The sequence below is a fragment of the Monodon monoceros genome, unplaced genomic scaffold (genome assembly GCF_005190385.1).
Source record: "Monodon monoceros isolate NGI ecotype Baffin Bay Population unplaced genomic scaffold, NGI_Narwhal_1 Super_Scaffold_12, whole genome shotgun sequence".
Lineage (NCBI taxonomy): Eukaryota > Metazoa > Chordata > Mammalia > Artiodactyla > Monodontidae > Monodon > Monodon monoceros.
The window spans coordinates 43,000,265-43,023,356 of record NW_021703768.1 but is presented as its reverse complement, the minus strand read 5'-3'; the positions used below and the strand labels follow the sequence as shown (position 1 = coordinate 43,023,356).

At 36.1% G+C, this 23,092-nt stretch overlaps 1 protein-coding gene across 3 annotated transcripts in view; it reads right to left on the bottom strand.

Annotated features, from left to right (window-relative positions):
- The window catches only part of MTREX (Mtr4 exosome RNA helicase), a 137,816-nt gene that overhangs the window by 62,310 nt on the left and 52,414 nt on the right, over positions 1-23,092 (bottom strand). For all 3 annotated transcript variants that reach the window (XM_029216471.1, XM_029216473.1, XM_029216472.1), the window contains 6 exons: positions 22,469-22,600; positions 21,085-21,164; positions 19,354-19,464; positions 17,720-17,821; positions 15,719-15,844; positions 11,615-11,765 (listed from right to left, as the gene is read on the bottom strand). In XM_029216471.1, the coding sequence (XP_029072304.1) occupies positions 11,615-11,765; positions 15,719-15,844; positions 17,720-17,821; positions 19,354-19,464; positions 21,085-21,164; positions 22,469-22,600 (702 nt within the window). The remainder of the gene's footprint in view (positions 1-11,614; positions 11,766-15,718; positions 15,845-17,719; positions 17,822-19,353; positions 19,465-21,084; positions 21,165-22,468; positions 22,601-23,092) is intronic.

The following is a 23,092-nucleotide window of genomic DNA, read 5'->3' as shown; positions in this document are numbered from 1 at the left end:
AGGTTTATAGCAAGCACTACAATCCTACCTCAAGAAACAAGAAACATCTCAGATAGACAACCTAACCTTACACCTAAAGCAATGAGAGACAGAAGAACAAAAAAAACACCAAAGTTAGCAGAAGGAAAGAAATCATAAAGATCAGATCAGGAATAAATGAAAAAGAAATGAAGAAAATGACAGCAAAGATCAATAAAATTAAAAGCTGGTTCTTTGAGAAGATAAACAAAATGGATAAACCATTAGCCAGACTCATGAAGAAAAAAAGAGAGAAGACTCAAATCAGTAGAATGAGAAATGAAGAAGTAACAATCGACACTGCAGAAATACAAACGATTGTGAGAGATTACAAGCAACTCTATGCCAATAAAATGGAAAACCTGGAAGAAATGGACAAATTCATAGAAAAGTACAACCTTCCGAGACCGAACCAGGAAGAAACAGAAAATACAAACAGACCAACAGACAAGCACTGAAACTGAGACTGTGATTAAAAATCTTCCAACAAACAAAAGCACAGCACCAGATGACTTCACAGCCAAATTCTATCAAACATTTAGAGAAGAGCTAACACCTATCCTTCTCAAACTCTTCCAAAATATAGCAGAGAGAGGAACACTCCCAAACTCTTTTTACAAGGCCACCACCACCCTGATACCAAAACCAGAAAAAGATGTCACAAAGAAAGAAAACTAGAGGCCAGTATCACTGATGAACATAGATGCCAAAACTCCTCAACAAAATACTAGCAAACAGAATCCAACAGCACATTAAAAGGATCATACACCATGATCAAGTGGGGTTTATCCCAGGAATGCAAGGATTCTTCAATATACGCAAATCGATCAGTGTGATAAACCATATGATCATCTCAATAGATGCAGAGAAAGCTTTCGACAAAATTCAACACCCATTTATGATAAAAACCCTCCAGAAAGTAGGCATAGAGGGAACTTACCTCAACATAATAAAGGTCATATATGATAAACCCACAGCCTACATCGTCCTCAATGGTGAAAAGCTGAAACCATTTCCTTTAAGATCAGGAACAAGATAAGATGTCCAAACTCACCACTATTATTCAACATAGTTTTGGAAGTTTTAGCCACAGCAATCAGAGATGAAAAAGAAATAAAAGGAATCCAAATCAGAAAAGAAGAAGTAAAGCTGTCACTGTTTGCAGGTCACATGGCACTATACATAGAGAATCCTAAAGATGCTACCAGAAAACTACTAGGGCTAATCAATGAATTTGGTAAAGTAGTAGGATACAAAATTAATGCACAGAAATCTCTTGCATTCCTATTCACTAAGGATGAAACCTGAAAGAGAAACTAAGGAAACACTCCCATTTACCACTGCAACAAACAGAATAAAATACCTAGGAATAAACCTACCTAAGGCGACAAGAGACCTGTATGCAGAAAACTATAAGACACTGATGAAAGAAAATAAAGATGAAACAAACAGATGGAAAGATATACTACTATGTTCTTGGATTGGGAAAATCAACATTGTGAAAATGACTACACGACACAATCTACAGATTCAATGCAATCCCTATCAAACTACTACTGGCATTTTTCACAGAACTAGAACAAAAAATTTCACAATTTGTATGGAAACACAGAAGACCCCGAATAGCCAAAGCAATCTTGAGAAAGAAAAACCGAGCTGGAGGAATCAGGCTCCCAGACTTCAGACTATACTACAAAGCTACAGTAATCAAGACAGTATGGTACTGACACAAAAACAGAAATATAGATCAATGGAACAGGATAGAAAGCCCAGAGATAAACACACACATATGGTCACCTTATGTCTGATAAAGGAGGCAACAGTATACAATGGAGAAAAGACAGCCTCTTCAATAAGTGGTGCTGGGAAAACTGGACAGCTTCATGTAGAAGAATGAAATCAGAACACTCCCTAACACCACACACAAAAGTAAAAGTCAAAATGGATTAAAGACCTAAATGTAAGGCCAGAAACTATAAAACTCTCAGAGGAAAACATAGGCAGAACACTCTATGATATAAATCACAGCAAGATCCTTTTTGACCCACCTCCTAGAGAAATGGAAATAAAAACAAAAATAAACAAATGGAACTTAATGAAAGTTAAAAGCTTTTGCACAGCAAAGGAATACATAAACGAGATGAAAAGACAACCCTCAGAATGGGAGAAAATATTTGCAAAGGAAGCAATTGACAAAGGATTAATCTCCAAAATTTACAAGCAGCTCATGCAGCTCAATATCAAAAAAACAAACAACCCAATCCAAAAGTGGCCAGAAGACCTAAATCGACATTTCTCCAAAGATATACAGATTGCCAACAAACATATGAAAAGACACTCAACACCGCTAATCATTAGAGAAATGCAAATCAAAACTACAGTGAGGTATTACCTCACACCGGTCAGAATGGGCATCATCAAAAAATCTACAAACAATAAATGCTGGAGAGGGTGTGGAGAAAAGGGAACCCTCTTGCACTGTTGGTGGGAATGTCAACTGATACAGACACTATGGAGAACAGTATGGAGGTTCCTTAAAAAACTAAAAATAGAACTACCATACGATCCAGCAATCCCACTACTGGGCATATACCCTGAGAAAACCATAATTCAAAACAAGTCATGTACCACAATTTTCATTGCAGCTGTATTTACAACAGCCAGGACACGGAAGCAACCTAAGTGTCCACTGACAGATGAATGGATAAAGAGGTGGCACATATATACAATGGAATATTACTCAGCCATAAAAAGAAATGAAATTGAGTTATTTGTAGTGAGGTGGATGGACCTAGAGTCTGTCATACAGAGTGAAGTCAGAAAGAGAAAAACATATATAACACATATATATGGGGGGAAAAAAAAGGTTCTGAAGAACCTAGGGGCAGGGCAGGAATAAAGACGCAGACCTAGAGAATGGACTTGAGGACACGGGGTGGGGGAAGGGTAAGCTGGGATGAAGTGAGAGAGTGGCATGAACATACATACACTACCAAATGTAAAATAGATAGCTAGTGGGAAGCAGCCACATAGCACAGGGAGATCAGCTCGGTGCCCTGTGACCACCTAGAGGGATGGGATGGGGAGGGTGGGAGGGAGACGCAAGAGGGAGTAGATATGGGGACATATGTATATGTATAGCTGATTCACTTTTTTTATAAAGGAGAAACTAACACACCATTGTAAAGCAATTATACTCCAATAAAGATGTTTAGTAAAAGAAATTATATTGTTTGGTTTTTTGTTGTTGAGTTGTAAGTGGTCTTTATATATTCTGGATACTAGACCCTTATCACATACATGATTTACAAATATTTTCTCCCACTCTGTGGGTTTTCTTTTCACTTTATTGTTGGTATATATTGAAGTGCAAAAGTTTTAGAGTTTAGATAAAATCCAATTTATTTATTTTTTCTTTTGTTGCTTGTACTTTTGGTATCTTATGTAAGAAACCACTGCCAAATCTAAGGTTATGTAGATTTTTAGCTATGTTTTCTTCAGAGTTTTATGGTTTCAGCTGTTTAAGACTTTCATCCACTTTCAGTTAATTTGTGTATATGGTGTGAGGTAAGGGTCCAAATTCACTTTTTTTGCATGTGGCTATCAACTGTCACAGCAGCACTTGTCAAAAATCAATTGACCACAGATATATGGGTTTATTTCTGGACTCTCAATTCTATTCCATTGACCAAACTCCTGTATTTAACCTCTGTGCTTCAGTTTCTTTACTCACAAAATGAGGATAACAATAGTAGCCATACCCCACAAGGCTATAGTTAGAGACTGACAGAACATATGGAAAGTACTTAGCTAAGAGTATAGCACACTGTAAACACTGAGGAAGGATATTACTGTATTATTATTATTATTTTAAAATTATCATCTTCAACCTTCTCACAGACTACTCCCTCTAACTTCTGGTCTTTTGCACTCTCTTAGGCATTTAGGTTGTTAATTTATTTTTTTGGAAAGATGGAAAAAGGTAAATGTGATAGCCTAGGACCATGATATCAGGCATGGGAATAAGCAAAGTTTTTGATTTCTGAACCCTCCTTAATACCCCACGCATGTCCAACTTCTGGCTGAATTCCCACCCCACACAGTCATCCTTATACACAACAACAAATCCAATCTACTGCATGGAGACAGAAGGGAAAGATGTCACCAAGTTAGATCTTCTGACTAAAAACAAACAAAAACCATTAAAAGTTTGTTTCTCTCTCCAATTTCCCAGGTCTTTTCCTTTCTGCATCTATTCTAAGTAGATGACACCAACTTAAAAATTCACTTAGGAGGCATCCCATTTTAAAAGTAAAAAAAGAAAAAAAAATTTAAAGAAAGTATTTAGAAGTCACTTCTCTTCCTTCCCCCTGAAGAGTACCCACCTGCGTCATAGGCAGCTCCTAATTTCCACTGGCACACTGTAACCCTGCATCCTGCTCCTGTGAGCTGATCACTAGAGAACTCTGCCTCAAGGGACTTCCTTCCTGCAGACTCAGCTTCAAGAACCCTTACCAGCCTTGCCAGCCTCAGCTTACCTCTGTGCCCCTCAAGTTTTTCTATGAGCTTCTGTGAGCCAACCCTCACCTGGACACCCTTATATCCTTAGTATCCAGTATAGCCTGGACCCCAGGGCTTCAACGTGGAGTTTATCCATGAGTCCTTTCCTGCAGAAGGTACAGCCACTTCCAATGACAGGAGGACTTCGTCCTGCCTCATTTCACTGTTAGTCCTAGACAATGACTTATTTTTGGAAAAGAATATGCCTTCCAGGCAAGTCTTGACTCTTCTTCCCATCACTGAGGATTTCTTGTGTTCAGATTTATAGACTGAGGTATGAAAGAATAATCTTGGGGTATGAGGGGTGTACCAGAATAGAACAAACAATATGCATTCAGAAAGCACCCCAAGAGAAAAAAAAAAAGTCAACAGCATTTCCCATCTGTAAAGAGATAGAGAACAACTACATGGTGGCTGGTAGCTTTTTTGTTTTTATCATAATAGAGGAGGGTTGCAGGGCAGAATGAGCAAGAATTAGCTCCACAGAACATCTGGACTCAAGCTGAAACCCTAAGAGATGGAGCTAACTGAGGGTGTATGACGGCAAGGGCAGCTCACATGCGGTGAGAACTTTATAGGAGAAAAAGCAGTTTTTAAAATTATTTAATCTGAGCCTCCTAATGCTTTTAAGTATTCAAAATAGTTGCTATAATATCTATATTATTCTTCTGGGACTCGAATCACAATTAGGAGACCTGACCCAAATCACATGCCACATGGGAGCAGGACCAAACATTAGAACCCTAAGGTCCAGTTCCAGGATTTCCCTCATCCTTAACAATGAACAAACCATCTCATTTCATCTCCAGATGCTCAGGAATCTTTCCAAAGTAAATAAATACATATAAATTTCCATCTGTTGATGAAGACCATAATTTCATAAATAATTTTGGTAAAAAACCTAAATCCATAATTTTTTAACCATATGTTGAAAAAACAGGATATATGTACCTCTATAACATATACTACTATTAAGTTCCTGCACTTGCGTTTGTAGAAAGGGGGCTTAGGTCAATTTGTGCGAAGAACTTTTAGCATGCAATCTACTGGGTCAACAGTTGGCACCAACTGTGACACTCTTCTCTACAGCTATCCTTGCACTTGACTTCTCTCTTTCTTAGAAAAGTCAACAAGAGCAATAACAATACTTCCATTGTACTTGTCCCTGGTCAGACCTCCCATAGAAAATACTATTTACCTCTGGGCACCACATTTTAAGTAAGACACATTTAGACATTTAAAAAGTTGGATGAAAAATTAGCTATAGGAAGAGACTGAAATGTTATCAGGGATGTGTGAGGAGACCCAGAGTTTGCAGACCATGTCCTCCTCCTCTAAGCCTATTTATTTGTATTAATTGCTTATTTTTAGTGACACCAGAGTCAGATCTGCCGAAAAGTCTGCTGAAGTATTGAGATATGTTCTTTGGAATTTTTTATCTTTTCTTTGCTTTTTGTTTTTACCTCTAACTTCTGGTCTTTTGTACTCTCTTAGGCATATTGCATTATCCTGGTTATTTTTAAATGAACTGCATTACTTTTTACATGAACTGTATTCCTTTCATTTGAGAATAGAAGGCTATTCTTAACACGTTATAAGAGTAAGCATTATCAGAAGAAGATATGATTTAAAAAATGTGGCAGACTAAAGTCAATAAGAGGTTATATGAAAAGGAAAAATATACACTGAAATGCTAATCTTGCTGCCTTACCAAAAGTTACAAAGTAACACTGCAGGTATCAGTGGAATACTAAATAAGCACTGACAGGAGTTGTTTATGGAGAGATGATACACAAAGACTCTGCCTGATGCTTAAATACTGCCCCCATCCTCCACTCCAAATCATTTCTGTTCTCAGACCACTTAACTAATGAATCAAAAGTTTGAGAGACAGTTTAAGAAATCACATGTGTTTTGTATCTAGTAAGAAATCACATGTGTTTTATATCTAGGACTCTAAATACAGATATATACCACTCCAGGAAGTTAGTTTAGGTGCAGCCCGCTTTTTCCCAAATTAAGGAAAGTATATCTTGCACACCAATCAAAAAGTAGAGGAACCTCAGTATAATAAGCTGGTTTTCCTGCAGTGTACCGCCATTAGAAAGCCTCAGTATCTTAGGAAACAGCATGTGAGATATGCCCATAAACTCTTAAGACAGTCTGCAATCAACTTCCCCCTTTTGAGGGAGAGGGGCAATGGGGTTCCAAAATTATATTTGTATCATATAAAACGTGCAGTAGATACAGACCTGTGAATGATGGGGAAATGGACTGCTACTCCCAGTACTGAGCAAATTTTACAAAAGGCTAAAGTTTAAATGGCTTTACTGATGTATGGCATTACTATCATTAATTAAAACAAGCACTTACTGAGAATTTAACATAAATGATCTCATTTAATTTTCATGATTTGGATGAACTAGATATTATTCCAATTGCATAAAAGAGCAAACTAAGGCTGAAGTAGTCTGTATTCAAACCCATGTCTAACTCCACAGCTCCTGCTATTAACCATGGCATTATCTATTAATGAAACTAAAGGATTAAAATTAAATCTGCATTTTTCTTTCCAGTAAAGGAACAGTGAAATCCTAGAATTAAAAAAAATAAATAATTAATTAATTTTTGGATGCATTGGGTCTTCGTTGCTGTGCGTAGGGTTTCATTAGTTGTGACAAGCGGGGGCTACTCTTCATTGAGGTGCGTGGGCTTCTTATTGAGGTGGCTTCTCTTGTTGTGGTGCATGGGCTCTAGAGCGCAGGCTCAGTAGTTGTGGCACACAGGCTTAGTTGCTCCACACGGGCTTAGTTGCTCTGCAGCATGTGGGATCTTCCCAGACCAGGGCTCGAACCCGTGCCCCTGCGTTGGCAGGCAGATTCTTAACCACTGCACCACCAGGGAAGCCAGAAATCCTAGAATTTTTACTGTTTGTTTTGTATTTTTTTAAAAAACACTTTTTGTTGTTGTTGATTCTCACAACCCCATGAGGGAAATACTGTTTTTTGTTTGCTTTCGTAAATTTATTTATTTATTTTTGGCTGTGTTGGGTTTTCATTTCTGCGTGTGGGCTTTCTCTAGTTACGGCGAACGGGAACTACTCTTCGTTACGGTGTGCAGGCTTCTTGTTGCAGAGCATGGGCTCTAGGTGCACGGGCTTCAGTAGTTGTGGCACATGGGCTCAGAAGTTGTGGAACGTGGGCTCAGAAGTTGTGGCACATGGGCTCAGAGTTGTGGCACATGGGCTTAGGTGCTCCACGGCATGTGGGATATTTCCGGACCGGGGCTTGAACCCGCGTCCCCTGCACTGGAAGGCGGATTCTTAACCACTGTGCCACCAGGGAAGCCCCAAGAATTTTTACTCTATGACTCACTGGAAAATCTACTGTGGATTCAGTAAATCAAAGTGAAAAACATCTCATGTACGACAGCCATTTAAGTTTGTTGTAAAAATTAAAGCAGTGTATTTGTAAAATAAAGATTAATTCTGTACTTCCAAAGATAACAGTCTGCATTTTAATTTTGGTATACTTAAGGTGGTAAAAATAACACCAGGTCTCTTGAAAAGATTCTATTTATCAATAGCAAAAGGAATCATACTCTTCCAAGTAATAAGTGAAATGGAAATAAATTTCATTCAAGATGTATTCTGCAATTTAAAAGCACAGAGGATAGCCCCTATCACCTCTACCCATCTCCTCTTACACTACGTGCTCTTTGGTCACACAGCTCAGCCCTGCAAACTACTAAAGGTGTTGCAACTACCCCACAATTATCACTTTCATCACTTAAATTCCTACTCCTTCCACTAAAGATACTTTTGATATTTAGTCTTTTTGTTGGTTCCAAAATATTAGCAAAACAGGTCTCGCCCCTTTAAAAAGAGAGCTAAGGGAAAGGCAAGGATAATTCAATTGCAAGAAGATTCAAGTATGTGGTAGCAACACAGGGGGTAGGAGGTTATGTTAACAATCCTTTTAAAACATAAATCAGTTAGAACCACACTGAAAACAACAGCAACAACAGTTGGGGCTTGCCTCTCCCGTTGCGGAGCACAGGCTCCGGACGCGCAGGCTCAGCGGCCATGGCTCACGGGCCCAGCCGCTCCGTGGCATGTGGGATCCTCCCGGACCGGGGTACGAACCCGCGTCCCCTGCATCAGCAGGCGGACTCTCAACCACTGCGCCACCAGGGAAGCCCCCAATTTTTTTTTTTTAAGATTTTTTTTTATGTGAACCATTTTTAAGGTCTTTATTGAATTTGTTACAATACTGCTTCTGTTTTATGTTTTGGAGTTTTTGAACCTGAGGCATGTGGGATCTTAGCATGTGGGATCTCAGCTCCCTGACCAGGGAGTGAACCCGCACCTCCTACCCTGAAAGGTGAAGTCTTAACCACTGGACTACCAGGGAAGTCCTGGTGGCAATGTTTAAGCTCACAGTGTGGGTAGCAGTCTTGTTCAAAGTCATATTGAATGATCTGAGCCCAGCTAAAAGTCCGAAGGGCTTTAAATAAATGGGAAAATACTTGGAGAATTCTCCCTCTACCCCCTGCTGTATCTGGGATATTTTCTATGGAATTACAAAAGAATAATAGAAAGTGAAGTTTAAAAAGTAACTTACTTTACCAAAGGGGAAGGGTGGGGGAGGGATAAATTGGGAGTATGGGATTAACAAAGACACACTACCATATATAAATTAGATAAACAGGGTTTTACTGTACAGCATAGAGAACTAGATTCAATATTTTATAATAAACTATAATGGAAAAGAATTTTAAAAACGGAACATATATACATATATATGTGTATAACCAAATCACTTTGCCGTACACCTGAAACCAACACAATACTGTAAATCAACTATACTTCAATGTTTTAAAAAGTAATATTTTTAAAAAATCTGACTCATGGGCTTCCCTGGTGGTGCAGTGGTTGAGAGTCCGCCTGCTGACGCAGGGGACACGGGTTCGTGCCCCGGTCTGGGAAGATCCCACATGCCGCAGAGCAGCTGGGCCCGTGAGCCATGGCCGCTGAGCCTGCGCGTCCGGAGCCTGTGCTCCTCCGCAACGGGAGAGGCCACAACAGGGAGAGCCCCGTGTACTACAAAAAAAAAAAAAAATCAAAAATCTGACATCTTTTTTTATATATAAATTTACCTATCTATCTAATCTATCTATCTATCTATCTATCTATCTATCTATCTATCTATCTATCTAAGTCTGTGTTGGGTCTTTGTTGCTGTGCACAGGCTTTCTCCAGTTGCGGCGAGCGGGGGCTACTCTTTGTTGCGGTGCACGGGCTTCTCATTGCGGTGGCTTCTCTTGTTGCGGAGCATGGGCTCAAGGCACGCGGGCTTCAGTAGTTGTGGCTCATGGGCTCTAGAGTGCAGGCTCAGTAGTTGTGGCACACGGGCTTAGTTGCTCCATGGCATGTGTGATCTTCCCAGACCAGGTATCGAACCTGTGTCCCCTGCATTGGCAGGCAGATTGTTATCCACTGTGCCACCAGGGAAGCCCAAAGGTAAGTCTTAATATCAGCCAGCTCAAGAATTTTTTTTTTTTTTTTTTTTTTTTGCCGTACGCGGGCCTCTCACTGTTGTGGCCTCTCCCGTTGCGGAGCACAGACTCTGGACGCGCAGGCTCAGCGGCCATGGCTCACGGGCCCAGCCGCTCCGTGGCATGTGGGATCTTCCCAGACCGGGGCATGAACCCGAGTCCCCTGCATCGGCAGGCGGACTCTCAACCACTGAGCCACTGAAGCCCAAGAATTTTTTTCATCGTTGTCTTTTTTTCAGCCAGAGAAGTTACTACATCTATTCTTGTCATATTTAAAAGGGATGACCCACACTTTAATAAAAACAGCATGGGTTAGTTAGGAACTGTAGTCCAAGTCAAACCTGCCATCAATCAAATGTGTAACCTTATATACAGACTTAACTTCTCTTATGCCTTATTTTTTTACATCTGTAAAATGATGCCAAAGCTTCTTCCAGCTCTATATTTTGTAATGAAGAAAATCTCTTAATTAAGACCAAAGAAATTAAGAGGAAATAATTATGATGTCATCCAGGTAAGGGTAAAAAAAATGAGAATTTAACTTACTTGGATGTTCCAAGCCTTTTCATTTTTTTAAGGTATATTATTATACTTCATTTACTTTCAGGTGCATAAAATTGAGTGGTAGTATCCTATCCACGATAGAAAGATATCTCAAATTTGCCTTTATTGTTAAATAAATCATAGTACATTCATAAAATGAAAGTATTATGCAGTTATTAAAAACCATACTTTCAAAGAATAATTGAAATTAAATTAAAAAAAGCCAGAATCAGTGAGTTAATGTAAAGCATTTAACACAAGGTTAGCCATATGATAAATGTTTAACAAATGATATCAATTATAATAACATCGTTGTTATTAGCAAAACATTGTTAATCCCGACTTTGAAAAAAATATGAAAAATATGTATGAAAAATAAAAATGATGGAAGAACCATGAAGTGTTAGCAGTGGTTGTGTGGCTGTCTGTGTGAGATTACAAAGGGTCTTAAATTTCCTTTGTATCTTTTGCAAAATTTGGTTTTTTTTTTTTTTCTTTACAACTATGCATTGTTTTTATAAGATTTACCCAAACCAGAATTTTAAATCTTTGCTTCTGTTTTAGATTTTAATCAGTTCTATATGATAATTAGCCACGATCTTCTAGAATAAGGATCAACACACAATTCTACTTGAACATAGTTACAATAGAACACTTACTTTTTTGACTTTAGAAAGCATTATATTAATTTTGAATATCATTATTCATGAATATGAATTATCATGTGATATGTCTATAACAGTAAATTATATTAAATTTGAATTAACCATAGAATTATGTCCTGATATTGTTTTCTTTTATTTTAAAATGTTCTAGTTGGTTACAATGATTTGGCTTAGCAGAAAAAAACCAATGGCTAAAGCAGTCAATGACACCGTAATTTTGCTATTTGGTCTACCCTAGCTAAATGAGGCTGCTATGGTAATTTTATACTTACTCTCTACTACTCCTGGAATTGCTCTATAATGCTGAAACTGGTAGAAGGATTTTTCCAACATGTACTCAGGATTTATTTCTTCTACTCGTAGTAAGTTCAAAACCATGTTGTAGGTCAAATGGAAAGCACTATTTAGTGGATCAGCTGAGCCCTGAGAGAAAAAAACATGTCAATGTTGTAGATTTTAAAAATAAATTCATAACAATATTTTTAACCTCCTGAACTGCTTAACAGTTTAGTCTTCGCTAAGGAATACTACAGAAATGTATTAAGTTCTTTCCTTTAAATGACCAATACAAAGTGATAAAACAGTTGATCTTTGGGAAAGTGAAGGGGGGAAAAAAAACACCAACTAGGACAGTAGCAGTTAAAATACTGTTGGCCAAGTATGTTTAGCTCTCTGCCTTCTAGGTACTTGACAGGATTACACATTTTGCCCTCAGTGGGGAGGGCAAATAAGTTTCAGTGATGTTATCACTTCTTGGTCAAACATTTAACTGCTGGTGTGAAAAGCTACATTTCCCCTGCTGGCACAGTGACTGCTAATGTTCAAGATGGTGGTTTCTCTATCAGCTTGAATCCCTAAACAATAATAAGCATAGTCTCTTTTGTAAACGTGCAATGAACAAGTAAAGAGAAACAAACCTTTAAGTTACTGGATTTAGGTTTGTTACTGCAGTATAACCTGGCCTATGCTAATAGAGCACACTAAATTTATTTCAGAATGACATTCAGAAAAAATTATTTTGAAACTCTCAGCTTCCTGAAATGACATAAAACTGCCTAAATGTTTCCCCAAAATTTACAGACCAGTCTTTGTCAACACTTTGGTAATTCCTCTTTCTCCTAATTGTGGTTGTTACCAAAGAAGGGCTAGTTACAATAGTGTGACCTTAATTTGCAACAAGGTTTATGTCCAAAATACTTCCTTGAGATCTAAACTTTTCTTACAATGTTTCTTCAGGAATACTTTCTCTTTTCTTTTCTTTTCTTCTCTCTCCCTCCCTCCCTCCCTCCTTCTTTCCTTTTTTTTTTTTAATATATATTTTTTGGCTGCGTTGGGTCTTCCTTGCTGCTTGTGGGCTTTCTCTAGTTGCGGGGATCGGGGCTACTCTTCGTTGTGGTGAGCAGGCTTCTCAGTGCGGTGACTTCTCTTGTTGAGGAGCATGGGTTGCAGGCGCACGGGCTTCAGCAGTTGTGGCTCGCGGGCTCTAGAGCGCAGGCTCAGTAGTTGTGGCGCACGGGCTTAGTTGCACCACGGCATGTGGGATCTTCCCGGAACAGGGCTCAAACCTGTGTACCCTGCACTGGCAGGCGGATTCTTAACCACTGCATTACCAGGGAAGCCCAGGAATACTTTTTTCTAAATGCAAATACTTCCTAAGATTGAAAATTGTTATGTAGTGCCCAAATGAGAATGACCAAATTCTTGGGAGATACATGCTGAAATATTTAGAAGTGTCACAAAACATGCAAATCTTTAAATGGCATAGCAAACAACACAAATACTGTTAGGGTATTCAGAGGCTTTTAAATTGAGGTTCATAAGCCAGCCTTATTGCATTCAGAATTATAAATGTATGAATATATGATTTTATGAGGAGAAGGAGCAGAACTTTCAAACAGTCTCAAATGGTGGTATTCCTTAACTCCTGAAAAATCAAGAGCCATTTACCCTAGGGGGTTAGTTAGTAAGTCCCTAAAACCTTATTTTTTATCCACTTTCCTTGAAAATAGGGCCAAAGGGAGATGTGGGGTTACTATGAAAATCACATTCTTGGGGAAGAGAGGAATGAAAGACAACTTCAGCTACTTCATAATTTTGCAAACAGACCAACTTTTTACTATTCTATTATTTTTCTTTTCTACTATGACCTCCTTTAAGAAATGTGGGGCTTCAATATTGCAAATGTTTATTTCCAACCTCAAGCTCTGCTTCTATATTCAAACTGCTGTAGAATACACCTATCTGAATTCTCCATCACCTTAAACTCAACATAGCATTTTAACATTGTATCCAAGTGACCCCAGGACAACCCCAACTTATACCTGATATATTGATATAATTATTAATAGTCTCTTCTTTCAGTATTACAGTATCCCAATTTGATGCTAAAAAATATGGCTATACAGCTGTTCCCCAGTGTCTTCGGGTTCCCTATCTGAGGATTCAATGAACTGTGGCTCGCAAAATACTTGGGAAAAAAAAATTGCAGAAAGTTCCAAAAAGCAAAACTTGAATGTGTCATGCAGCACAGGCAACTATATACACTGTATTTACGGCTATTTAAATAGTGTTTACATTGTATTCCATACTACAAGTAATCTAGAGATGATTTAAACTATACGAAAGATGTGCACAGGTTATAAGCAAGTACTGTGCTGTTTATGTAAGAGACACGAGCATCCTCTCATTTTGGTATTTTAGTATACATGGGGGTTCTGGAACCAATCCCCTAAGAATACCAAGGGAGGACTGTAACTACAGAGAATACTATTTACTCTTAAAGAAGAAAATTCTGCAATATGTAACATGGATGAACTTTGAGGATATTATGCTAAATGAAACAAGCCAGTCACAGAAAGACAAATCCTGCATAATTCCTCTTATATGAGGTATCTAAAACAGTCAAATTCATGGATTTAAAGAGTAGAATGGTAGTTGTCAGAGACTGAGAGGAGGAATAATTGGGAAGTTACTAATTAAAGGGCATCAAGTTTCAGTCAAGTGAGATAAATAGAGATTTGCTATACAACAGTCAACAACATATTTTACACTAATAATTTATTAAGAGGGTAGATCTCATCTTAAATGTTCTTTGCACAATAAAATTTAAAAACCCTTTTATTAAATGAAATGAAAGACAACAGAAATTTACACTTACAGGGTAACAAATCTAGAGATGTCAAGTAAATGGAATGAAAACATCTGTACTAAAGGAACCAGATGCTGCCATTAAAATATTACCTCCTGACTCGATTATTTCCATACACAGAGTACGAGGTAAGAAAAATAGTGTTTATTATATGCGACAAAATTTAAAGACTAACACAAATTTTCAGTCTTGACCATTTCCCTAAAAGAAAGAACTAAAGTTATATGGACACTTAAAGATGGGTTTCCAAGTGTTAATCTTTAAAACTGAAAATAAGACACCATATGATCACTATGAATATGTACAGATAAGCTTTGTCTTTACTCATATAAAAACATTTAAAATAAAAAAAAGAAAAAAGAACTTTACCTATTTTTGCTTCAGCTTACCAGGCTTCCTACAACCATATCTCAAATTCTCCATGCAGTTCCTAAGTCTTAGAAGTTGAACACAGTATATTTCAGAGATATTGACCTATGTATGTCTTAACATGTTTTGAAGATTATTTTAAGTAGCTAACAGCTGGCAGTTAATTTTATATTTTAATTCATGTTAAGCTTCCTATCTTATTGATAGTGTTCTCTATGGATATGCTTAATAATTCCTTACTATCAATACATGGAGAAGGAGAAGGAAAGCAATCAGGTAGGTCAAAGTTCTTTGAGAAGCTCTTCAAAATAAAACAAAAATCTTAGACAATCCAAAACACAAATATTAAGCAAGCAAAATAAACAGGTTAATTTGAAATAAAGCTTATAAATTTATTATTGGGATATTATAATCTCTCAACAGGATGAATTAGAATGGTAGATTGTAGAATTAATTCATTAAGCTATCTGAGCTTGCAAAGGTATAGGAAGATAACTGTGCACAATACTGATAATATCTGCCCTACTTCCTGCGCTGATAGGTGAGAAGCGATTTGTGCAGTGGAGTGGGCAGATATAGAGGTATCTCAAATTTGGAGGGCAAAGTAAACATTTCTGCCCTCTGCAGATCTCCATCCCCTCCACTGAACGACTTGCTCTTTTCCTATTAGAACAGAAAGTAGGGTACAAAGTATCAGCAATTTGAGCAGTTACCCTCTTCCACCTTCCTAAGCCCAGATAGTTTAGTAAATTAACTCATCTACTCAGAGAGGTATTTGAACTGACACAATTAATTTCAATGTGGTCCTGAAGTATGTTTCTCAAATTCCTGGTGAAGGCACAGAAGCTTAACTTGTTACCTTAAGTAGCTGTTTTCCAATTGTTGGGCTCATCTTTTCATCTACCATAAGAATTACAATTCCTCTGTCATCCATTCCCCTCCTTCCAGCACGACCAGACATCTGAATGTATTCACCAGAGGAAATCTGAATGAACATAATTAAAAATGCAAAGTTTAGGAGAAAACCTGGTGAAAAACATATTCTTAAATTATTCTTATCATAAAGTTCACAAGCACAAGCTCCACATTCCAAGACAGGAAACAAGATTAAAAACATGAACTTTTAGGAAAGTTTAAGCAAAAAGACAAAAATGCAAAACACTTAAGAATAATGTTGCAAAACTAAATTTTAGCTCCAAAATGATCAAATAGCTATAGAGAAATACTGGCTAATTCACTGGCATAAAAAATATCTTTGAACTAGATATTCTGGAAAACAGGAAAGTTTAAGAAAGCAAACAATGACCCAAACTCTATTAAATACCAATTCTGTCTTGATCATAACAAATTTTCTTAATTTCCAAATGAGATTAATATAAAAATCAACACATACAAAAAGCACAATTTCTATTTTCTCACTGTATGTCCTTGGCATTCAGAAGAGTCCATTCATCACTAAGAACCACCTAAGGGAGAAAGGTTAGTAAGTCTCCCATGCATAGTCTTTCAGGGTAAAACTGAACCACCTGAACACTGGGCAAAGTTTTATCTGTAAGTACATGTGTACTTTTCTCCTGTTGGAAGGGTCCAGCATGTTCGGACTCTCAAAAAATGTTTGACTCAAGAAGAGTTACAAACCACTGTGCTACTAGAAGGCATATTACTGATAGCATCAAAAACAGACCTAACGACCTGGGACCAACCTTAAAGATCAGAAAAGAACATTTCAAAAAGGCAGTCCAATAAAATCTCAACAGCACTCAAGGGCATTGTTACATTTTGACACATTATGATTTTTATATTTCATAATTAGGATCTTGAATCATCAAGAAATGGTTGTTTTCTTAAATTCAATTACCCACTTTACTATATACCCTTCCCTGGGGTCCACTGGATGCCAAGGAGCATGTAAAGTCACGAAAAACTTATTTATTTATTTTCTTGTAGCATCAGTTTTATTCAAAGAATTAAGTAATTTTAAACTGATGATGAAGAATTTTAAAATTTACATTAACTTAAAATATAAAACATATGGAAGACTTTATCCACTTTGCAATTAAAAATTATATTCTACATGAAATAGTCTTCTTTTGACTTAAAAAAGTCACAAGTTACAGAAAGTTTTTGAGGCCTTCTCAAAACTTTGAGGCCTTCTCAAAACATAGAGGCCTTCTCTATGATGCCTCCATGACCACTTATATACAAGTGACTTCTTTTCTTGTGCTCTATCCTTCCTATACATACTTCTCAGAGCCCATAAAATAAACTTCCACCTGCACTAAGTCTCTTCACAGTAGGGATTAGTTTGGTTTTGTTTTAAATTTAGCATCCTCAGTATCTACCATAGCTCTAGGCCCATAGTTTAAGTTTGGTAAGAAGCAATTACTTCTTCTGGATTAAGGATTTATTTTTACTCCAATTCACCATTTCACTCATGATCCCAACTTTTGCCTTAGGAAAGACATATGTGCAAACCTGTTAAAAAAAAAAATCTCTATTTTAAACCTAAAGAGTAAAACAGTGAGCTACAACTGTAGCCACTATAGTAGAGGTGCTTTAAATAACTTAAAATTTGAAGAAATAAAAATTCTAGACATATTTTAAATGCATTAAAGCATTCATGACTCATTTGCACACTTATCCCTCATCACTAAACTCTTTCACCTAGTTTTTGGTTTTGGCTAAAGGACAGAAATATAAAGGATCTGAAATTTAACTTTGATGAACTACTCATATTAGTTCAGGTACAAGTTTTAAAGTACTTAGAACTGAAAATCTCAAAGACTACATGAGCCAAAATCATCTTAGGTAAAACAACTGAAGCTAAAAGTTATTTCAATATATGAATTATTTTACTTACCCATCGGAAATCCTTCCCATCAAATTTTCGGGCATTTGTAAATAAAACAGTTCTAGCTGGCATGTTAATCCCCATAGCAAAAGTCTCAGTGGCAAATAAGGCCTAAATGAATAAATATACAATTAAACACATATTTTAAACTGAAAAACTAGTTTCGTTAATAAATTACTCAAGTATAAATAAATCATTAATTTAAAAAATTAGTTAATGAAATTGTACAAAAATAAGACACGCTATCCCAGGTGTATTTCAGTATTTTATATACAAAATTATTAAATTTACATATAATTATGTATATTAAATTTATATTGTAATATTTAATGTCCTTTGGAGCCCAGAAATTTTTTAATTCAGGGAAAACAGTCCTTCTTTCTGTAACTCCAGTGGTGGTAACTTGGAGAGACTACTACTGGTCTAATGGACTAAGCATTATTAGGCTGGAGAATATTTTTCTAAACACAGTCTCATTTCCTGGTTTCTTCATTGATGATGTAGTGGTTTTAGAGACACCTTTAAAATCTCTGAGGGGAGATCAAAATCAGTGGCACTTTATGTTCACATCTAAGACTTTACCAAAGAGCACACAAAGGTATGTGTACAAGTTAAGTCACTGAAGTACTGTTAAATAATCTAAATTTTCACCAATAGGCAACAATATAAAAACACTTTATTTCATCAACTTAACAGAATGCTATTCATCTGTTAAAAAGAATGAATAGCAATGCATATGACGAAATTGAATAACGTGGGTAATATAATCACTTTTGTTTACAAATTAAATCAAATGTTATTTGTATGTATCCTAGTGGATATTTCTAGGAAGTAAAGGGCAATGGTGGTCTTTAATTTTTCACTTTATGTACAGTTATTCTATTTGAATTCTACAATCCACAAGTATCACTTAAAAGATTCTTTAAAATGGGTCTCAACAAAACATGCAATCTATATGAGGACATCAACAGGGCCTTACCAGGACCCAGGTACAAATAGTGACCAATTCTTTATCTAAAATACCTCAAGTATGGTCTTTAGGGTGAGTAAATTTCTTTTAAATATCCTAGTTAGTGCTGAAGTTCTCATGACAAATCTCTAATCTGATTTTTAAACATAAAATAATTTATGAGTCATATAAAGGCTTACAACTATATTTTGGAGTTGTTTCCCATTTTCAACATCCCATTACCGGGTACAGACATCAACATAATATTAAAAATTAAATTAGACTCTCTTTGGTTTAAATGAGAACATCCTAAAAACTCTTTCATAAGTCTAAACAGCAATTCTCCCTGTCTTTTCTAAACTAGTCCTTTTAATCTGTATACAGAATGGAGTCCACTTACAGTATCAACTTCAGGTCTGAAAATTAAACAGCACCTTCTGGAAAATTCTACACTGTATTCAGTAATGATACCATTTCTTACTTTAAGACTAGGAAAAGAAACAAATGACTTTTACCTATAGTCAAAATTTATGAAGTATAACACTGTATACAAAAATAAGCTCATTACCTAAGCCATTCCGTTCGACTTACTTAAATAACAATAAAAAAGTTGCCTAAAAACAGTGTTCTTGATAACTTTCAAACTGCTCACATAACACAATTTTAGGGCATAATAAATAAAATAAAATCATACCTTTATCAATCCTTCAGAAAAGAGAATTTCTATAGTTTCTTTCAAAATAGGAAGTAAACCACCATGGTGAATACCAATGCCCCTCTTCAAGAGAGGAAGTACATGTTCAACCTACGATTGGATTCAATTTTATTTTTAAAAAGATGTGAGGAAAAGAACTTTTAAAATGTGAAACTAACAAAATTAAGAAAAGTCAGTAATCAAGAAAGAATGCTGTTTAAAGAAATTTTATATAACTTTTCCAGAAAAACTAGAAACCAAACCCATATTCCCACAATTAAACTTAAAACACAATAAAATTCTGTCCTAGCTTTAATATGAAAGGCATGTTTAAATAAACTTGATAAATGTTTTGCTTCCTCATTCAAATTTTCCAGCATTACTTCATCTCCTCTAAAAAAATTAAAGGTTATGACAGCAAAGTTTGCATCTGCATGAAATAAACTTAAAAAATACCAGCCAGGAGTTCCCTGGTGGCACAGTAGTTAAGAATCCGGCTGCCAATGCAGGGGACACGGGTTCGAGCCCTGGTGCAGGAAGATCCCACACGCCACGGAGCAACTGGGCCCATGAGCCACAGTTACTGAGCCTGTGCTCTAAAGCCTGTGAGCCACAACTACTGAGCCCGCGTGCTTAGAGCTCATGCTCCACAACGAGAGAGGCCACCGCAGTGAGAAGCCCGTGCACCACAATGAAGAGTAGCCCCCGATCGGCACAACTAGAGAAGGCCTGTGCACAGCAACGAAGACCCAATGCAGCGAAAATAAATAAATTAAAAAAAAAAAATACTAGCCAACTCAAACCAAAAGAAAATAAATAACTATAAAGCATATTTAATATAAATATGTACTTTATCTAAAAACAAATGAATTACTGAAGAGTTCATTCCCATTAACACTATTAAATACCATTAAATTTTACTATTAGAAGTGTGCTAGGGTAACAAGTATGTATAAAGACATGGCTCAGCCCTTAGATACTAATAATTCAGCTGGAAAGAAAAATTACAGTAAGATTTCATAAATTAAATACCATTTTAAATACCAAGAAACATGCAATTGCAGTCTTATCATAAATCCCACACAAATCAAAGCAAACATCTGTAAACAGAGTATGACCTTCCAATTTTTCTTTTCACAAAATAAAACTATCATATAGTATTAGGTTGGGCTAAAGCATTAGTTCTCAGTTTCGGATGCACATTAGAACAACCAGGGGAGTTTCTGAAACATTCTAATGATCAGGACACACACCAGACAATTAAATCAGAATCTCTGGAGTGGCAACAAGACATCAGTATATTTTAGAACTCCTAAGGCAATTCTAATAGTCAAAAGAAAAAACCACTTTAATTAATTAAAGCAAAGTAGAAATCAAATTTCTCATTAAACTTAGGTTTGCTCTATTGTTTTGTTTGGTAGCCTTATGAATTAAGAATTCACTGACTTCAAATTAGCATTAAAAATTTTGTAGTATTAGGAACAGAAGCAGTAATTTCCAGATCATGCTAGCTTTCAGAGAAAAGTTTCTTCAAGGCAGCAAATGTTTCCTTTTGTCACCTTCTTAGAAGTTCAAAATAAGAATCAAGGTATCATTTCAGTGCACAATGCAACATATTTACTGCAGTGTGCAAACAGTGAAATATATAATATAGTAACAAATCCAGGAAATACAAAGTGAATATACACTATCTGCTAATAGCCACAGTCTACTTAATGACATAAAACACACCTGAGGGAGCTTTTTATCTTCATCTGACAAGCAGTCAATTGCGTTACTGAATACTTCTTCAACCATCTTCTTTTCTTCATCTAAGAGAGAAAACCCAAGGGTATATAAGTATCTAAATGAGTCAGTGATAACAAATTTCACACACTGCAAAGAAAAAGTCTATAAAGAGTAAAAGTAAAGACTCATGATTTTAGATAGGCAGAAGGTAAAGTAGATCAAATTTTCTACATAATTATTTAATAAAATTCATTGCCTTTCAAAACAGATCTAGCAGAGTTAGTCCACGAGTAAAAAGTACTATCTTATAAAAGCAGTAACAGTAGCTACGCTAGGTATCTACATGCAATATTTAAGTCAAAAAATTATAGGACACAGGGATTATTATTACTCACTATTAAGGAAAGGCATTGAGCAAATAATGGGCATTGGTATTAACTGTTATGTCAGCAATTCCAAAGCCTATGCTCTTAACCATTACACTGCCTTCTTATAAAGTGACTATTTGTCAATAAATATTTGTTGACTTTATCAATATATAACCCTGCAACATCAAGCACATACAGCACTGGTAGTTATAAGAAAACATTTCTAAGTAGAGCAATTCACTCAGTCAAAAAAATATATATATTATTGGCTTTAGGAGGGTATATGGGTTATCTGTCATTTGTTATTTTTTACCCATGGAAAAGTAAAAATTAGCTTTAAAATCATGGGATTAGTTCTGTGCCTTGATAAAGAAAACAAGACAACTGAAATTTGATTCTGCATGACTGAAGATATTATTTACTTCTCACTGCACAGGATCAGATATGTAAAAGGGTGAAATGAATGACAACTGGGTTGGTATTTGGCATGCTGCAATTTTTGCCTAGGCTATGCTACTATCTAGCTGTGTGACTTTTAAATGGTTACATTTACAGTTAATAAATGAGAATAATATATTCATTTGCTAGAAGTTATTTTACTTTATTCAAAAATTATACCACAGTTAGGTACAGGGGCAGGTCTTCCCAGTTTGGATTTCTAGAAGAATGAAACATAACAGAAGGTAGTCTGACCAAGAGACTAACCTTAAGTTATCAGACAGAAAACCACAATAACCAAAGAGCTATGGCAATGAAGTATAAGAAGGTATGAGCCTAATATTTCTTACTAGGGGTCTTTGGGTTTTATATAGAACAATGTATTATACTTACCTTCCAATAAAAGAAGACAGAAGAAAGGAAAAGAAATGATAAATTGAGGGCCTTAAAGCTTTTACAAATGTGATGTAACTACTGCTGTAACTGTAAGGTGAACTGCAAATTCTAGCAATACACAAAAATGTCTTACATTTACACTAATTCTCATGTAACATTAAAACTATACTGAAATTATATAGTACCTGTGTTGAAATCTAATTTGGTCATTTGAAGTGCGTAGGCTTCACAATCTTTCTTACTAAAACTGAAAATAATTACAGGTTGAAAGTTTCTTTCCATAATCATCTTCACAATCTTGAACACATTTGATGGTCCTGCAAAAAAGGTACAGAAACCATATCCAAAAATTAACTCAAAATGGATTAAAGACTTAAATGTAAAATCTAAAACTACAAAACTCTTAAAAAATATATAGGAGTAAACCTTCATGATGTTGGGTTAGGCAAAGCACTCTTAGATATGATACCAAAAGCATAAGCCACAGAAGAAAAAAAAAAACCTGATAAACTGGATTTCACCAAAATTTAAAACTTTTGTACTTCAACAGACACCAACAATAAAGATAACCCTAACTCACAGAATGGAAAAAAATATTTACAAATCAGATATCTAATAAAGGTCTAGTATCTAGAGTATAAAAGGATCCTTACAACTCAACAACAAAAATACAATGTAATTTTTGAATGGGCCAAGGATTTGAATAGATATTTCTCCAAAGATAAACAAATGGCCAGTAAGTACAGGATCTTCATTAGCCAACAGAGAAATGTAAATAAAAACCACACTGAGATATGACTTCATACATA